At 37.8% G+C, this 18,076-nt stretch overlaps 2 protein-coding genes across 2 annotated transcripts in view; both read right to left on the bottom strand.

Moving 5' to 3' along the window:
• The window catches only part of LOC140924171 (nephrocystin-3-like), a 48,152-nt gene extending 43,179 nt beyond the window's left edge, over nt 1–4,973 (bottom strand). Inside the window, exon 1 of the mRNA XM_073374198.1 lies at nt 4,052–4,973. Coding sequence (XP_073230299.1) covers nt 4,052–4,610 — 559 coding nt within the window. The 5' untranslated portion in view covers nt 4,611–4,973. The remainder of the gene's footprint in view (nt 1–4,051) is intronic.
• A 2,474-nt stretch (nt 4,974–7,447) lies between these two features.
• Nucleotides 7,448–16,797, bottom strand: LOC140924989 (PRELI domain-containing protein 1, mitochondrial-like). The gene is made up of 6 exons (XM_073374954.1): nt 16,711–16,797; nt 16,540–16,629; nt 15,504–15,579; nt 14,058–14,212; nt 11,709–11,811; nt 7,448–10,074 (listed from the first exon to the last, which is right to left on the bottom strand). The coding sequence occupies exons 1-6, from the start codon at nt 16,740–16,742 to the stop codon at nt 9,982–9,984; spliced, it is 549 nt and encodes a 182-aa protein (XP_073231055.1). The 5' UTR covers nt 16,743–16,797; the 3' UTR covers nt 7,448–9,981.
• Nucleotides 16,798–18,076: the final 1,279 nt, after the last annotated feature.

Below are 18,076 nucleotides of genomic sequence, written 5' to 3'. Positions count from 1 at the left end.
GGGGAAAGACTGCATCATTGGAGTCAATTTCCAACTTTCAAATCAAAAGATTGAAATCTCCCAATGGTAGCCTCATTGAAGTAACGATTATTGTTTACTGGCGTGCCAAGCCAAAAAGCCAAAGTTCATACAGCCTCAGTCAATTTTTCCCTATTTTCAGAAATAGTTCTTACTCGGAAACAGCACACTTGACTTTAACAATATTAGAATTTCTTGGAGCTTTTTAACTGCACAGCTTCTAAATGTTTCCAAATACTTGCATTGAATTCTTTGTTGAGTTAGCATTATGTACAGGTCAGGACAGAATTTTCCAGTCGCCAAGCAGTCGGCTACTTCACACGTGAACAGGGATGAACATTCACCCACAATGCCCCCTTAAAACTTCAAAAGTTTGGTTGCAGAGCATATCATGTTTGCACGCAATCAGAACATGTTTTTCTGTCAGGTGTCCACATTAAAATGATGAAAGGCGAAAAGTGGGTGCTAACTGTCCTGTCATTTGAATATCATTTTATGACTCTGAGTAAAAAATTTGAGTCAAAAATTGCCACAGAAGTTTTGGCAGATGGATATTAGTAAGCAGCATAAAAATAATATTATACCCATTTGGCTGTCAAAAGAGAGTAAAGGGCAACTCCTGCACGCACAGCTAGTACAGAGTATCAACAGGGCAAACCACAAGCGAGACAGAAGATAAACCAAATGCACTCATTTTCTTGACTAAGAAAACACAGACCATAACTACAACAACTAAAACACGGAGTTTTTACATGTAAAAAGGAAGATCTTCCTTACAGTTAAAGCCATGAGGTCAGAAATTTCCCTTAACTCATTAATAAATGTATATTCTGTAATAAGCTGAACACAAATAGTTTTTGCAAAAGGAGCTGTATCAAGAATTGCTAATTTTAGATAGACAACCCCTGACCACCTAATCAGAAAAATGTAGAAAACATGTTGAAGGGCGGTTTAAATAAAACAGCATATACAAAACAAGGCACGGATAGGGAGAATTGAAAACTCTTCACCCTAACAGTTTTTCCAATTTCATCTTGGTTGTTTGTAAATTCCATTAGTTTTATAAATAATGCCTTGGAGACATATTTGTTTGTCACAAAGCTGAGATTTTGTCATTAACAAATAATTTCTTTGCTAATGTTATGCTCCATTGCAAGAAAGGGAAGGGCAGGTTATCAGCAATATTTAACAAAATGGAATGAACTACCCAGACACATCTCATTAATTTAACAGTTACAGTTTACTTAGGGTATACACATTGAGCGAAACAAGAGCAAAATTCACACACTATGCAACACATTAAACATGTGAGATGACAAATCATGTGTTGCAGTTTCTTCAAACACGAAATAATAAGAACGGTTCCAGCAAGAAAAGTCTAAAACAAGCAACAATGATCCCAGCTCGGACTCTACATTAACTTTCACCGTAGATCATGAGATCTGGAGTCTGGTATTATACTGACAAGCAAAGAAATGTGGAGTATGATAATTATAAAGGTGCTATTCAGAGATCTCTCCTCTCTCTATTTACTTTTGAGTGAAACCTCATTCTCAGATAGAGACATAGACCTGTGCCTCGGAAAGTTTGATGTAGAACTGAGGTTTAAAGACCTTCCAAGAAACCAACAAATGATTAGCAAATCCTCAGCAAGGACGTAGAACCTTCCCGAACTCTACCTAACTGGATGGCGAGTCAAAAATTTTTTTGAAAAGAGGTTGATGACGGAAAACTTTATTACGGTAGTTTTGCTAAAACTAAGCATCTGATTGCCCTGAAACTGAAAAGTGTTCTTTTGAAGCAGTGATAGAATTAACAGTTCATTATAAGAAGATAGTTTGTTCGCACAGTAAGATGCCACAGCAGACAAGTCTTGATTTTCATTTCAATGCTTCAAGGTATCATCTTTTTAGCGGATTAAAAAGAGCTTGTCCAGAACTTTCTTTAAAGAAAAACTTCCCGCAAAAAATAACGTTTTCACAGAGACTTACATGTACATGTACAGAGCAGAAAATATTTTTGTGGTTACAGTTAAGACACTGAAAAAAATCTATTGTCCCCTTTTCCCTTCAAGTGGAGATAGCGCCAAGTTGAGCGTACATTTTGACCTCCAAGTCAGTAAAACGTGAACCAATTCGGCTGAAATTTGGCCAACGAATTTTGATTTCTTTTTTCAAATTCAAGATATAGTATTTTTCACAAGTATTGCTAGTGACTTTTCCAAGCCCAACTTCTAATCCTTAAAACAAAAGAACAAATGCACTTGACAAATCCGCGACACAATATAATTTTGTTGTCAAATATGTCAAGAAGCGAATGCCATCTTAATCAGTTTCAACTGTTCATTTTTGGCTGGCCTGGACTTTAATAAAGAGATACATTTACTTTTGCAAAAAGCACATCGCTTCTGAAATGCATCAACATTTTGGATTTTTCTAAACAAATTTGCATAATCTGGAACAATAAGCTTTCAGAAATTGTACAGTTTGTTGGGGTATTTTATTAAAACTACAATTGTTAGCACAGTCTGCACGAGGATAAACTTGAAGAGCAGATGATACCTTAATTTAACAGTCTGAACCTTTTGCAACACAATTTCACTAATCTAGTTTGTTTATAATAACTGGCCCAAAGAAATGAATTACACATAGGAATGATTAATTTAACTTATAAGATTGTAAGACTTGATTGTTATTAGTACATGTTGCTTTAATAAAAAAACTTGAGACTTTATAAAGTCCAAGAGATTAATGCTAACAACCAGCTAACAAACATCACTTCTTTCACTATTCTAAGCATAATTCTGAGTATTGATTTTGGAACCCTGAGAGTTAAAGAGTTAAAACAGGAAGTCTAAAGACAAGAGTATTAGACCAGTGAAATCCAAGTAAAATTGCATTCATAATTATCTTTCAAAACACAACACGGACTACTCATACTACTGTAACAATGTGTATTTTTGCAAAAGGTTCCTTCAAAAGCAATTCCTGCATGCAAACTAGAACCCTTACAATTACTGACATCTCTTTTAAATGGGACAAAAAAAAAATTGGTCCAGCCCTCTTCAACATCCCCATTCATCATGCTGCGACAAAATATCTTTTGAAAGAATTCATGTTGACCTTTATGCTCTCGGGTGTTATACAGACATTTCGGCACACACATTTCATACTGGTATCAAAGGTAGACTTGCAGTAAGAAATTAAAGTAATTAAGAGCTGTTTATGTTAATTTGATTAACATGCTCATCAAATTACCAAGGAATTGAATGAGTGGACTCTACACTTTGAATTCCTTGTTGTAAAATAAATAGTGGCCACCATAAGATATGATTTTGATGCCTCGAGAAGAACAAATAGTGCTCCTAATCTACCTCAAAATATAATCTGTTTTGCCGCAATAACTATCTTTTGGTAATAGTTCACCATTTTCAGACAAAACTCAAATAACCTGCAGCAAAAAGAGAAGAGCCAGACATACTGCTGGATTGATTTCTTTTGCGAGAAAAGAAATAATTTTAATGATTACCATAAGAGAAAAAAAATGGACCAACACAGAAGCACAGATTGTATTTCAGCGCAAATTGTATTACATAACCGTTTTCCACAATAACCGCCAGTTTCTCTACTTGTCGACTTCACCACTGTATGTAGAACTGTATGACCTCAAGACACAGCAAAATATAGTAGAAGCATACACTGTAGTCAATTTTTTCACTGTACTTCAACCTTTAAATATTTGACTAAAAATATACGAGTGCCAGTTATTTAAGACAAACTATGCAATCACTCTGCAACTGAAATATTGCAATCACAAGAACACTGCAACCAATTGGCACTATAATATACTACTTATAAAAATAGGCACAGTGTAATAAGCTCAAACTTTAACCTTGAGAATATAAATCTGAGTTCAGAATAGTTAGTATAAACTCCCATGATCAAAATATCGTTGGTCAATAATCAGAGTTCACAAATCGAAAAAAAAAACAAGTGGACACTATACATAATATTATGTAGAGTATTAAGCTCACCTTTCTCAAAGGCTGCAGCTCTTTGAAAGGCTTGTTCCTTTGCCTCCAAAGCCATTGCTCGCTCATTCCTTAACTTCGTACAAGTTGAGGTTAGAGCTTTTACTTCACTACGCAATCGTTGGTTTTCGCTATGTAGTTTCTCCTTTATAACCTCAAGCGCGGCAATCTCAGTTTTGCTTGTTATAACCTTCGCATCGTAAACCGTGCGAAATGCCCGAATCTGCTCTGGTTCTCCTTCGGATTTTCCTCCTTCTTGGTCAAACGATAGCGCAGAGCGAAGACTGGTGCTTTTGGTGACGGGTTTATCTTTCGAACTTCGTCGGCTTTTTTTCTTTCCAACGGCAAAAGAACCAACTGACTTCACTGATGTCGACTTAGTTCTCGAGGGTGCACACTCGATGGGTATCTTCTTAGTGACGCCGGACTCAATCTCTTTCCCAAATTCATCGTCGTCGTCGATATCTTTCCCGCTAGTAATAGAGCCAGCAGAGCCCATGATCCGCAGGTGTATACCAACAGTTTCTGCGTGCTTAGTCTTTTTACTTGAGCAAATTTTCATTCACTTCAGCTCAGTCAAAGGCAGCGACGACAACATGGACGCCATGTTGAAAATACATTTCTGTGTGGTCGGTAAAGAGAACTCTCTGATAAAATCTCAAAACGGTGCAGTTTATCAATGTTAAAAATTCACGGAGTGAGCATCCGTTCAATAACATTATTCAAAGGAATCCTTCACTGTTTATGTCCCTATTAGCATCATTATCCTTACCGATGATCCCAAGACGCATTTTGACATTTCCGCGGGCGACCCTGGGTTCATTTTGCCCTGTGTAAGGCATGCTCGAACAAGCGATCAACCAATCACAATCGAGGAATACATTGCATCCAGCCCGTAGAGTACAAATGCCGACATCCGGCTGAATGTCGCTACTGTCAATCTTTGCATTGTTTTACTTGGCTTTGCTAATCTAAATATACCACAATTTCCGGAATTTCGAAGCAAGGGGTATTTGAACCTGGAGTACTTCAAATTCTTATAAAAACATAGGGGTCAAACGAGCAACGTTAGTTCCGGTGACTATGCAACACTTCAAGACTTCAGCTAGCACCAGACACTTGATCCTTCCGAAGAGCATAACACCTGCCACGCAATTCTCACGCTTTAGACGTGAGCTTTCCTGGTCTCGAAAAAGGGCTGTCACCAGCCGGGTATGGTACTCCGGGAGATATGACCGCATTTGACAGGGGTATTCCCCCACAAAACTACGTACCCGGCCGTATCCTGATTTAGGAGTTATTGGGGCTGCCGATCTATAGAACAGGGTATCCGATTAATTCGACATGTTAGTTCGGGGTGTAGCAGTTCAGATGGTAGAATGCTCTGGAACGAGCCAGTGAAAATTTATGGCATACCAGCGATGTTTCACGTCATACCCCCTCATTACCGGCATAACATGCGGCGCTTTGCGCATTTATATGCTAAGTATTGTAATTTTCCTTTTCTCAGGTCGTAGATGCAGTGCTTTTTACAATGAAGAGCTCTTCCCATTTCTGGTTGAAGCGGAACTATACCGTTGTGCTTTTTGATTCCGGAATCAGGGCAATTTTTGCCTGTGCAATCTGGAATCCTGGATCCCTACAAATTCAGGTTAAGGAATCTGGAATCCCGCTTAAGATTAGAGTTCAGGATCCAAGTTCCACTGATAGGATCCCGAAATTAATCCACACCGTTTAATTTGCAGAATCTACTACTTACGTAGAGAGAGACACTTGCATAAAAAGCCCAAAAGTCAAATAATTCAGCCTTGAATGTGATTCGAAAGAGCGTATGGAATAGAATACTGGTAGAGTTTGTTAGTGCTCTTACCACTAATGAAACAAATCATTCTTCCACAGTTCAAACATCATAAAATGTTTTGTACCCGCGTGTGACGTCGTCAGCGAGTAAAAACGACTCGAAGTGATCGTCTGAAATTCAGGCTACGGGTGACTTTGTTATCTAACTTATACAGGCCCTGCATAAGTAGCAGCAGGCAGGGGTACCCAACGAAGGTTTTCTCCTAAATACATATTGAAAACACTTTTAAGGCTACCCAGAAACTTTTACAGCTCTAGAAACTGCATTCTACGTAGACTGCGAGCAGTCTCTTTCTCTTTGCAAAGTTACTGCACTAGAAACCCAAGCACGCGAGCCTAATTCCTTACTGTAACAGAACGTCGTGGTTTGCAATCGCGATGGCTGGGATGAGAATTAGACGGATTTTAAGAGAAAACGGCGCACTGCAAGCAGTGTACATTCTACACGGCGCTGTAAACTTTGTATCTGTTCGGTCTTCCCTGGCGAACTTTAGTCTTTTCGAAATTACAAGGGCTTCAGCATCATTTTTTATTTTTCGAAAATTTTAGATGCAGTTTAACGTATTACGAAATAAAAATTTTTCTGATTCTCTCCCAATCAAATTTTTGACTCCGAAAATTTAAAAAATTTTAGGATTCCTTTTGTCCACGAAAAATAGCCTAACTTGGAAAATATGTGAAAATTTTAACTTCAGAAAATCATAGGGAATTTATCAGATAAGCTTCGAAAATTGTACATGAATGGAATAGTCATATAGAAATTTTCAACCGTCCTCAAGTAATAGAAAGTTCTACTCAATATTTGCTTCTCTGAACAGTACCGGTAAATAACAGAAAACAGTCGTTGGATCCCCCTTAGAAGGGGCAGCAGGGAGGGGGGTGGGAGAGATCTTTCAAACTAGGCCAGAATAATGAGCACGAATCAATCAAGAAGGCCGGCCGTTGAGAAAAGGGCAAAAAAGATGTTAAGTTCGCCCGGAAATTCAGATGTAAATCTTCTTCCACTACCCATCTGCACTTCCTTCCACCTCCTACGATCCAAAAAGCTTTCACCAAAACTTTTCCCACCGAAATGAAGCTTAATAAATGCCCAGCAAGAGGAATAAAACAAAAGAAAATGTGCAAGAAATGAACAGTTTTGGTTGTCTGTAGCCAGCAGGGGCCCATTACTTCCAAGTACTGATTCAAATGTATTTCTTAAGGGGCGAGCTACGTGCGTCACCGCAAGTGGGCTTTTTGCATTTGGCTAAACCCCAATTTTCGGGCAAATCGTCTCTACAAGTAAAGAGTAAAGACACTTAGCAATACAAATTTGGTAGCATCAAGGCATAAAGGTGAAAGCATCACTTCCGATTGACGTGCAAATGCAGACGTACTTCCGGTCGTCGCTTCTGCTGAGCAGAAGTACGCACATGACCCTCGCATGGAGTTTTCCGGTCTTAGCGCCACCTCATTTTTTCTGTAAACTTTCCACCAAGCAAAATCAACTTTTCGTACTTCAGTGTAAAAATTTTTACTCACGTTCAAAAGAACAAAAGATAATTGAAAAAGTGCTTTTATTAATTTATCCTCGTCTATAATTTCTGTAAGTTTAATAAAATCATAACGTACTTAGTTCTCAACCACATGAAAGTGTTTTCGAGTATTTACAATTTGCAAATATATAACGTTAGCTAAGACTTCGATAACTTTGCCAGTAACAGCTAATGTATAAAGCTCTGAAGTTTATTTTCGTTAACTTCTTTTTTAATATTATTTATTTATCGGTTCACGGTCGTGCAGTGAAATCCCTCTCTAAGTAAAGTCACCTCATAATTTATCCACATTTTGGGGACTCAAATGTACAAAACATTGAGAAGTTTTCTTTAGCTCCGATAATAAGAAAACGCGTTAGAGCGGTCACTTTTTTCGGGTTGCATCAACAGGGTTTTAAAATGTGTGCTTCTCTTTTATCAAACTGTACATGAATCTGGTCTGGTCTGAACTTAGTTTAAACCAATCTCCTAATATCACCGGAAAGGTTTAGCGGCTTCCAGGGTTCTATCTACGATTTATCATTTGGGGGAGAAGTCCCGAGTGCCCAAAGTCCCGAGGTTCCTAGGGGGTCCGGCAGCACGCCCCCCGGAAGTTTTTGAAATGAATATGCGCTGAGATGTAATCGGGTGCATTTTGAGACACAATTTTGAGAAATGTTACAGTGCGTGCACTGACCTCGTCGCGTCTGGATGATTTTTCCGATATAGTTACTCATACACTGTAATGATAAAAATACTTTTGGGGGGGTAAGCTTCTACCCCTCAAATATCCTAGATACAACCCTGGCTTCATGAATATTTTTTACCGACCTGAGTAAACCGCTAAGTCTCATGTTCATACGGCCTTGAAGATAAAGAGGTTTTCATGGTAAATAAGTTAATTTCCTCAATTAGAGGCAAACATACATAGAACCAGCTTATTCTTTTCCACTGAAGGCGACTAAAAGAGAGTGGAATAAAGAATAATTTCACCTTCTACAGGTACTGCCATACCTCATCATTTCTAGCTTAAAAGTATCTAACAGGCGCAAAAAAGGAAAACGTTTCAACAAAAAAAGCAGTAACAAATGACTGACTGCACTTCCGTTTTGCTGCACATAAAACAAAAGAAGGAGCAAAAAAATGGTGCGTTTGATCGTTCATATTCCAGAATAAAAATACGCAAAAATTTTGTTACAAAACTCTTTCAACGTAATTTTTCGACTACAAAACAAATGACGTCTTGAGTTTATTCCCTTTACTTTGTCTTATTCCGGAAAACAGTCGATCGAACGCGCCTTAAGCTTCGGAAAAATGGGCAACAACGTGCAACTTGTTTTGCAATCTTGCAAGAGAAACAACTTGAAAAGCGCTGTTGCGCGTTTTACCACCCACGCTCAAAACTGTTAACAACCTGATTTGTTGCAAGACAGGTTTTACGTTGGTCGCGTAACATCGCTATTCAACTTGCTTTGCACCAATAGTGCAAGACAGGTTGCATGGTTTTTGCTGCAAGTTTTACAGTCTTCAGTTCTCTAACCAGTCTCGACTACCTCACGAATTTGAACCACTTAGTTAAGTTTAAATAGAGCGGGGATTATGACACTTTTTGTACCATGAGTATTGTAAACTTCTTTCTTTGTCACTACAATAACTTGCTATCCACTGGGCTAAAGGTTTCACAAAGGCAACGCCGGGAAATAACAATAAAATTACTTTTTTAAAACACTTTTTTTAACGTATAACTTTTCAGTCAAATATTTTTCCTTAACCGAGGCAATTGCCCTAGGTTACAAGCTTCAGCTCTGCACTCAGAATCTGGCTGAATTTGGTAACGTCTCTCCATCCAACACAACAATGAAAAGATAATTATGTGTAAGGCCCTGTTCGCACTACGGAGCGCAAAGAAAGTAGTGTCTGATAGCCCGGGGCTTGTGGATTTTACTACCGTGCTAGTGAATTCTGTTCTTAACTTGCCTGATGGGCAATTGAAGTTTTTAGGGGAAATCAAATTGCATTAGAACTGTAATTCTGCTCATCAAATTTTTTTTCAGGCTAGTTAAAACAACTTTTGGGCTAGTACATGCTACCTAAGCTTGCCATTTTCAAGCTGTAACAACGATTTTCTTTGCTCCCTGCACCACAACAAGAAATAGAGTTTGGTGTTTGCAAAAAAATTGCATATTTTTTTTGTAGTTACCAGTTTTTCGTTTTTGTAACCTTGTTCGCACCAGAAGTACGCGAAAGTTTTCATGTAACGAAAAACGTCAAGTCATGTTCGCGAAATAAGATGACCCGACGAAGGATAGCTGTGAAAGAACAAAAGATTTTGTCGCCTGACAAAAAAATTGTAGGCCTCAAAAACTTTCGCAACGGCATCTTTGAAGTTTTGAGACATTTGAGAAAATTTTGGTATTAAAAAAAAAGAATCGTTCGCACTAGAAATGGCTTACTGTTGACAGATTTTTATTGTGATAAGAAGGAAAATTTTGCATAGTGCGGACAGGGCCTTTCAAAACTATTAATGATAAATTTCAAAGAATCACCTGACAATTAAAATCAACTAATCTGTGGTACAGGCAGGGCAAGAGGAATATGTGGCCTTTCAGGAACATATAACTTCTCCAGTATTGACTGTAGGCCTTTTGATGCCTGAAAACAAACAACAAATCCTTACGGTTGGTGCTTAAAGTAAGAAAGGACAAATCTAAAAATGTAATCGATATATCAGGCTACAGGCCATGGAAAGGGTGTGAAAAATATAAGGAAATTATGCGGAATTTCCAGGAGCTCCCATTTTGCGGCAGAAAGATCTATTATGCGGCACATTGTGTGATTTCTCCAGGAAAGAGTTCACCAAAACACCTACAGTGGAAGCTGTCCTACAGGACACCCTCGTACGCCAGGGGCGTAACCAGCTTTTCAACTAGTTGTAAGCCTGGCTGACTTTCATTTCCACACATCCTGAAAATTGCATGCATGACTAGTACTCACTGACCTCGACAACACTTTGAGCTCTAAGCTTTTAAGCTCTCCCCAACAATGCATAATTTATTGCAAGCGGTAAAGTGATCAAAAAGTTGTAGGTCTGGGCCTACAAGTCTATGGGCTGGCTACACCCTTGTGAGCAGACAGTTCTACTTATGCACGCCTTCACAAAACTCCATTTTTCTTAGCTGCCATATAAACTCCAGAGTTCTCATTAAGACGCGGGAGCTGGGGATTTCCCCTGTCTACTAAGAACATGGCCCCCAGCTTCTTCCATAGGGAAATAGAAGAAAAATAGAACCAAAAGAAATCCCTAGCTGTTCCCTGTCTACTTGCTGTATTTACCTGGCAACTTCAAATCTTAGTGACAGCCCCGAACTCTGTTATTTTAAATTCCCAAAAGCAGTTAGCCCAAGTTACAGACACCTTTTTTGTCTGTCCTGCAGGTGTCCGCTCATGACAGCTTCCATTGCATTTTTATTGGTTTTAGAACAGCAATTTAATCGGACCATTATACCTTTCTGGGAAATTGCCCACCTACCCCTCCCCTAAGCCAACATTGACATTTACTTCTCACTTAGGGCAAAATGTTGGCTTAGGGGAGGGGCAGATGGGCAGTTCCCCAGATACGTATAATGATCCATTTAATCTTGTAAGAATGCTGAACATTGAATTGTACCATGTGCAATTACTGCCAAAATAGGTTTCATTTGAATGGTTGCACCATGACTGGGCCAGGAGGTGAAAAGGTTAAAGAGGTACAGTTTTAGGTCAATTCTGTGCTGACGTCTGTTAATAAGTTGAAACTCATTAATCACTTTTTAAAAATAAACGTTTTAGCTTTTTAAAAAAAATCAATCAAAACAATCGATGCCAGATGATTTGTTTTGAATGCAAAATGATTCGTTCATTGTTTAATATCAGCTTTAGAAGATGTAGAAGTCATTGAAAACTGATAACTAAAAAGAGGGTGAGCAGCTAGAGCTTTTAGAGTAAAAAATTTGACTTAAATTTGTTTTGCTGCCCAAAGATTCAAGATTAAAGATTCAAGACTTTATTATAAATTTTGTAAAGAATATTTTTACAAGTGTCCTGGCACCACAAATAGCTCTAGCTAGTCTAGGAAGGCCAGGAATGATATGAAAAGAAAATAACTGCAATTAAATTAAGGTAAAAAAAAGTAGAAAGCAAGAGATACAAAGCAAAGATACTCGGTTATGTGACGCACCTCGAAATTATAACATATTTAGAGCAATCAACCAAACTTTCATTGAAAAAATGTATCATACCATACATACCTTAGATGTATTTAACTTATATCTTTCAATTCCAAATCTTTCTATTGCTCTTGAAAAACCAAATACATTAGATGAAACCCAGCTCTGCTTTTGACATGTAACCCTGGAACAAGAAGTAGCAATGAATTTTAAAACAATACAGGCCTAAAATGGTTCAAGAAAAGTTGAATCTTTAAAATATGCTAACTAACTTTCATTGATGCTTACAACAACATCATAAAAAACAGTAGGTGTGGTAAGTCTTTCAATCTTATAACTATTACAGAATTCTCAAATCTGATTGGTTATCATGAACTGTCCTGATCTCGGCATTAATAGGAAAGTGTAATTGGACAGTATGCATCAGTGTTTCAATTTTAGAAAAGCTTAAATTATCAATAATTTTGTTATAGTTATGATCAATAATTGGAATTGGAACTGGAATTTCTAGCAACCAAAATTAAATTAATAAATTAATGGAATGGAATTTTCCAGAAAAAAAAAAATCAGAAAATTTGGGAATACCACTCAAAGTTGTTGCCTTTTTAGAAACTTTGAAAAAAAAGAGTTAAAAAAGGAGCAAAATGGAGTAAAACCACAGACAAAAGTACATGTACATGAATTTTGTTCAGCGAACCCTAGTTGTGTATCTGATTACTTCATTTAATAAACAGCTGAGTCATGTGAGAAATAGGCCCTTTCCGATTAGCCTCACATCTCTATTTCAGGGCAAGGTTGACCTGACAGATGACATACAAGTGTTAAGTTAAATATGATGAATAAAAATTAGCACGTTGTCTGGTTGACCCCTCAGATGGTCTACACGACCCCTCACTTGAAAGAATTAACTGGAACGCTGTTGACTTACACCTAAAACGGAGCTCGTAAAAACAAATGAAATGATCGTGGAGTGGCCAAGTTAAAAGGAATATTTAATCTTATTTTGTTAAGTATGAGGTTTGCTGTTATGACTAATTTTAAGACGAATTTTAATTCTAGTGTAATTTGAAGACAATTTTCAACTGTTTCTTTATTTTTTCTAATTAAAAATGTGCTTGTCCTATAGACAAGTCATGTCAAAGGTTTGCACATCAGAACTAACTTTCTACCTGTCCAGGTCAATCGGACATAAGTTTCGGTGCATCCGGTAGAAGGGGTGAGAGTTAAGTTTGCAAGGTTATGATAGATAGATAGATAGATAGATAGATACTTTATTATAAACACCATTGCAGCCATAGGCTGAATTACGGGACATTTACAAATACTGATGATAACAAAGAGAAAATAAGAAAAATTATCTACATCTTATAGACATGGCTAAAAATAAAACTTTTCTTCAAACGCTCGGTTTTACATAGGGGGAGAGTGAAATCACTTTTGCATCTCAGAGCATATTTACAACCCTTCCTTTGGGGGAGGAGGCTATGGAGACTGTGGGTGGGGTTACAGACGATTTTGTCAAACAGATCGATTGAAATCTTTTCTCTCCTCTCATGAAGTTTCGGTAGGCCAACTTTTTCTAGTGCTACACTATATGACAGGTCAGGATGGATGATTCTGAAAGCCCTTCTTTGGATCCGTTCCAAATCTTCACTGATGTAGTTTGGTAGAGAACGATGGAATACAGGACTTGCGTATTCCAGGACGGGCCATGTCACATAGAATTGCACCAGTTCACTTGGTGCCACTCCGGATCTCTTGAGTTGACGTAAAAAATAGAGACGAGAGGAACATTTTCTAATTAGTTCAGAGGAGTGCATGTTCCACTTTAAATCTTGGCTAATGGTCACGCCTAGCAATTTGGCACGACTAATTCAAGGGGTTTGCCATTTAGGACTAGGGGTTCAAAATCGTGGTTGCTGTTGGAGAATCCAATTCGAAGTTCTTTGCACTTGGCCTCATTCAGTTGGAACCCATCGAGACTCGCTTGTCTCGAAAGGTCATCCAGAGCTTCTTGGAGTTTGCTCTCACTACCCTTTGTAACTATTTCGGAACAAGATGTATCATCCACGTATCTCCACATGTCAACTGGTGTGTCCAAGTCATTAATCATGACAAGAAATAACCAGGGGCCAAGTTTTGTTCCCTGGGGGACACCAGAAGGCACAGAGCGCCATTCAGAGAACGTAACCTTAAATTCACTTATAATTTTAAGCAACATTTTTCCTGTAACCTTAAATTCACTTATAATTTTAAGCAACATTTTCCCTGCTGTCAGCATCCTCATATCTTAAGGTCCACATTAAAGATTGCATACAGTCCTCTAAAAGGTGTGAAATGCTTCAAACAAATTTCATGCAAATTCTTTTCATTAGAACCACCAGAAATGGAGAGAGAACTGTATGAAGGGCTGAAAAAGGTAGCACTCACCATTCTTTGTTGGTGGGATGGACTGAGTAAACACATTTTTCCTCCACCACCATGAGTCTGGTAAATGTAACATTCTTTGTGTATGTTGTTAAAGTTTTAGCTTCAGGATCTACTACTGATTCTTCCACGATACAAGCAACTCTTGCACTTGTAAACTACAAAAAAAATAAGAAAAGTACTGCCATGATGAAAGATGCAGTGATAAAAAAAAATTGTTAATGTACAATTTATATACTCCTATACATCAGGCTATTTCTTCAAAGTATTTCAGACACGATTTTTTTTTGGTCGTTTTGTTATTCTTAGATTTGTGTAAAATATGTCTCTCAAATTAAAACTTGCCAAAAATCTTGCAAAACCTATTTTATTCTCATACTTGTCAATCTGTCCACCCTATCGCGTCACTCACATTGACAAGTATATGACGTAGAATGGTTTGAAAGAATGTCAAGAATATAGAATTTACAACATGGCGGCAAATACCAAGGATTGTCATTGTCCATAATTTACCAATCATCTTCAGAATCTTCATTTAATTTACTTCCCTATACTTTCTAGTTACAGTCAGAAAATTAAAAAATGGTAAATTCCACAAAGCATAAAGAAAATGATCAGAATCCAGAATGAAGATAGAGAAAATCAACTGACATCATGTGATATCCTTAGCCTAGCATTCATGATCCTGTATGCATTCCTAGAGTCTCTGGAACATTTCTGAAGGGGAAAAAGCAGTTTTTGGATGGCCAAACTTCAAGAAACTTTTTAGGAGACACATTTTCAAAGTTCAGAATTGTCAATTAAGAAAATTTTGCATCACATACAGTGGACCCTCAATGAAACAAAGGGCCAAGGGACTGGCAAAAAATGTTTGCTATAATGAGGTTTCCATCATTATTTGGAGGTTCTTTTCCATACATTTTTACTATACAGAGCTGGTGAAGAAAATCATTACGGAACGGCGCCTGTACATTGTAGATCTGCGTCACCCGCCAAATTGCAGGTCCCATAATTTTGTAATGTCATTTGTCATACCAAGGGCTTTGTTATATAGAAGTTCATTAAACATATAGAGGTCCCACTGCACACTTAAAAAAACACTGGTATAAATAATAACAGAAAAACTGAATCTGAGTGACCACTCTTGATTAAAACCAACCACCAACTTGTTCAAATTCATAATCATTTTATAGATAAATTACCGATATGTGGTACTTAGAAAAAGTGTGTGAAAAAATGAAGAGTAAATTGCATTATTTTGTACAGTGTATAAATAATCACCATTGATTCTAAAAATTGAGAACTGAGTCTCAAGACTAAAGCGTCAAGAGCTGATGCCAGTGACTGTCAACCTAGATTTACACAGTATTGTTCTGCACATCTTGCAATACTATTTTACATATATATAGCATCAAAAATCGAAGGAAGAATCATAAATCAGTTGCTTACCCTTTCGGCCCATCTTGGTGGACTGTTTGTTTTTGTTACAAGTTTTTTGGTGACAAGTTTATTACCTACTAAAGACCTGAAACAAATGACAATAATGTTATTTACAGCATAGTTTAATACTGGTGCATTTTATCTCCTCAATAAATGATTAAGAAACTATATTCATGTATTCCACTAATGTTGCTCTTCTAGGTAAAATAAATGCATTCTTAGGTTGAAAAGATCAATAAGTTCCTTAACTTAAGAGATTTTACAGAAAAGTGATTTGATGTTGGGGGTGTGTGATTTTTTCTTTGCAGTTAACAGGGAGTGACAAGGTTTAAGCCAGTGAAGTAAACTTTACTTCATAATCATGTACAGTACACTTATTGTATGGAAAAAGAACCTGTACTTGCACACACATCTCTTGTACGGACATGTCTCCTGCCAGTTCCTATATTTGTTACTACAGCCCATATAATTTTACAAATATAAATTCTCAAAACCAAAGTACAAATGTCAAAAGAAGACTTGACAAGTATAACCAATTGAAAACACTATTTCTAGCAGTATTAAGAAAGAAGTATGTTGCTACTCAAGGAAAAAATGTAGCTAACAAAGTTTGTGCATATCTTCATTGTACAAAATCGTGCATCTTCAACTTACTGTAACGTAAATTAACGTTTATGTTGACCGATAAATCAATGTCAATATCAAACAGAATAAATGAAAAAATAGATGTTATCATTTCCAGTTTGACTACGACTACAAGGAATTAGAGTGCATATGTAATATGGCAAGACCACATACACATTATTAGACACTAAAAAGTGTTCGGAAAGAAATGTACAGTAAGACTTATGTAAATTAGAATTTACAACGCAATCAATGGGCAAAATATTTACGAGCTGCTTGTCACGAAAGCCTACAACTTGCCACAGAAATTAAAAAACACCAAGACACTCTGCATGGTTTGACAGAAATATTAGACATATATGCATAGCTAAAATATTTTAAACTGACACATCCAGAAATCAACTACCATGAGCAAAATCACCTTTCTATGACATCCTCAGATAGCACGTGTCGACTAAACTGGTTCGGATATCGCCGCCAAAAAGCACTCGTAACTTGATCCCAGTTAAATCTGCGAACGGGAAAACCAATTTATTCGAAGTCAAATCTATTGAAGCAAGTTTCGAAAAACATTCAAGACTCATGTACTTACTTTAGCATGCAAATCGTGCAGTAAAACTTCATGGCGATGTGCTTGACTACGATGGCCACCCATGAAATCAACACATTGCATTACGAAAGAAATGCCAGGTTACCAAGCAACAAGATCCAGTTTCGCGCGGTCAATGAAAAGTTAAAAGTAGGCGGCTCTAGGGGCGTAGTCTAGGCGGTGCAATTTGTAATAGCATATTTGGCATAAATACCACGAGTACTACTAGAGAAATTTCTGCAATTTTATTGGCTCAGAGCAGAGGTAATACCTACATGTAAAAATTACAAACCTCTTGTGGGTAGTGGTATAAACAAATAATAGCATGACTTGTAGGTGATATTTGGTAAAAACACCACTCGTGATATTTCAAAATTGACTGAAATTTTACTCGCCTAACGGCTTGCGAAATTACGTATAACAATTTTTTGAAATATCACTCATAGTAGTGATGCCAAATATCACTACAAATCATGCTATTGCCTATACAAATACAGGGATATCCTTTATCCTTTGTTCATATGTATCCACAGAAACCTACACACCTGAAAATTGTTTATTGTTTATTGTTCAAAGTTCAAGTTTATTGTTTTGCTTTAATTTATACAACTTGAATATTAAAAAGCTGATGGCGAGGAAGCCTAATGGCATTTTCAGACCTTTTAATGATATTTTCTTCTCTTAAATCGGTCTGTGAAAACGCCTTGACATAGGCCTAGTTTGGGAGTCGCTCGCTCCCAGATTAGGCTGATTTAGCAACAGAACGGGAACGTCAGTTAACGACGGCGCGCGCAAATCAAACAACTGGCTTGACCAATGGCAGAGCGGCAAATTGAGCACCGGAAGTCGTGTTTAGTCCTTTCTGCACGCTTTCCCGTCGTCAACTGACTTTCCCGTCCTGTTGCTAAATCAGCCTATTGCTCTTGATTCACATTTCATGGTTCATTATAGTTCTCGTTAGTGTAGTCCAAGGCCTAGATCAACAAACAATTGTGGTCTGCCCGTTAACAAAGACGTCATTTTGCGGGGAAACCAGTGGTGGCATAGCCTGTGAACACGCTGTCTGTTTCGCGAAAGGAGAAAAAATCGCAGGAAGAGGGATTAGTTCACCCTTTCCCCAAGCAGAGAGCCTGTTCACAAGCTGGTGGTGGCGTCGCGAAATTTCGGCTGTTTTCTCAGGCTACAAAAATTTAGGTTGAAAATCCTTGCGGGTGGACTCTCACAGACTCGTGAAGGGAAGGCTCTTCGTCTCCCTTAGGGGTGGAAATTGCAACCAAGCCACGCCTAGATTTGTCCTCTTTCACCCAGGTTTGTCATCTTTCAAGGGGTGGGGGGGGGGGGGGGGCGGGGGTAACTCTGAATTTTCGCC

Source organism: Porites lutea, chromosome 14 (genome assembly GCF_958299795.1).
Source record: "Porites lutea chromosome 14, jaPorLute2.1, whole genome shotgun sequence".
In the NCBI taxonomy this organism is placed as follows: domain Eukaryota; kingdom Metazoa; phylum Cnidaria; class Anthozoa; order Scleractinia; family Poritidae; genus Porites; species Porites lutea.
This window is presented reverse-complemented; position numbering and strand designations above follow the sequence as displayed.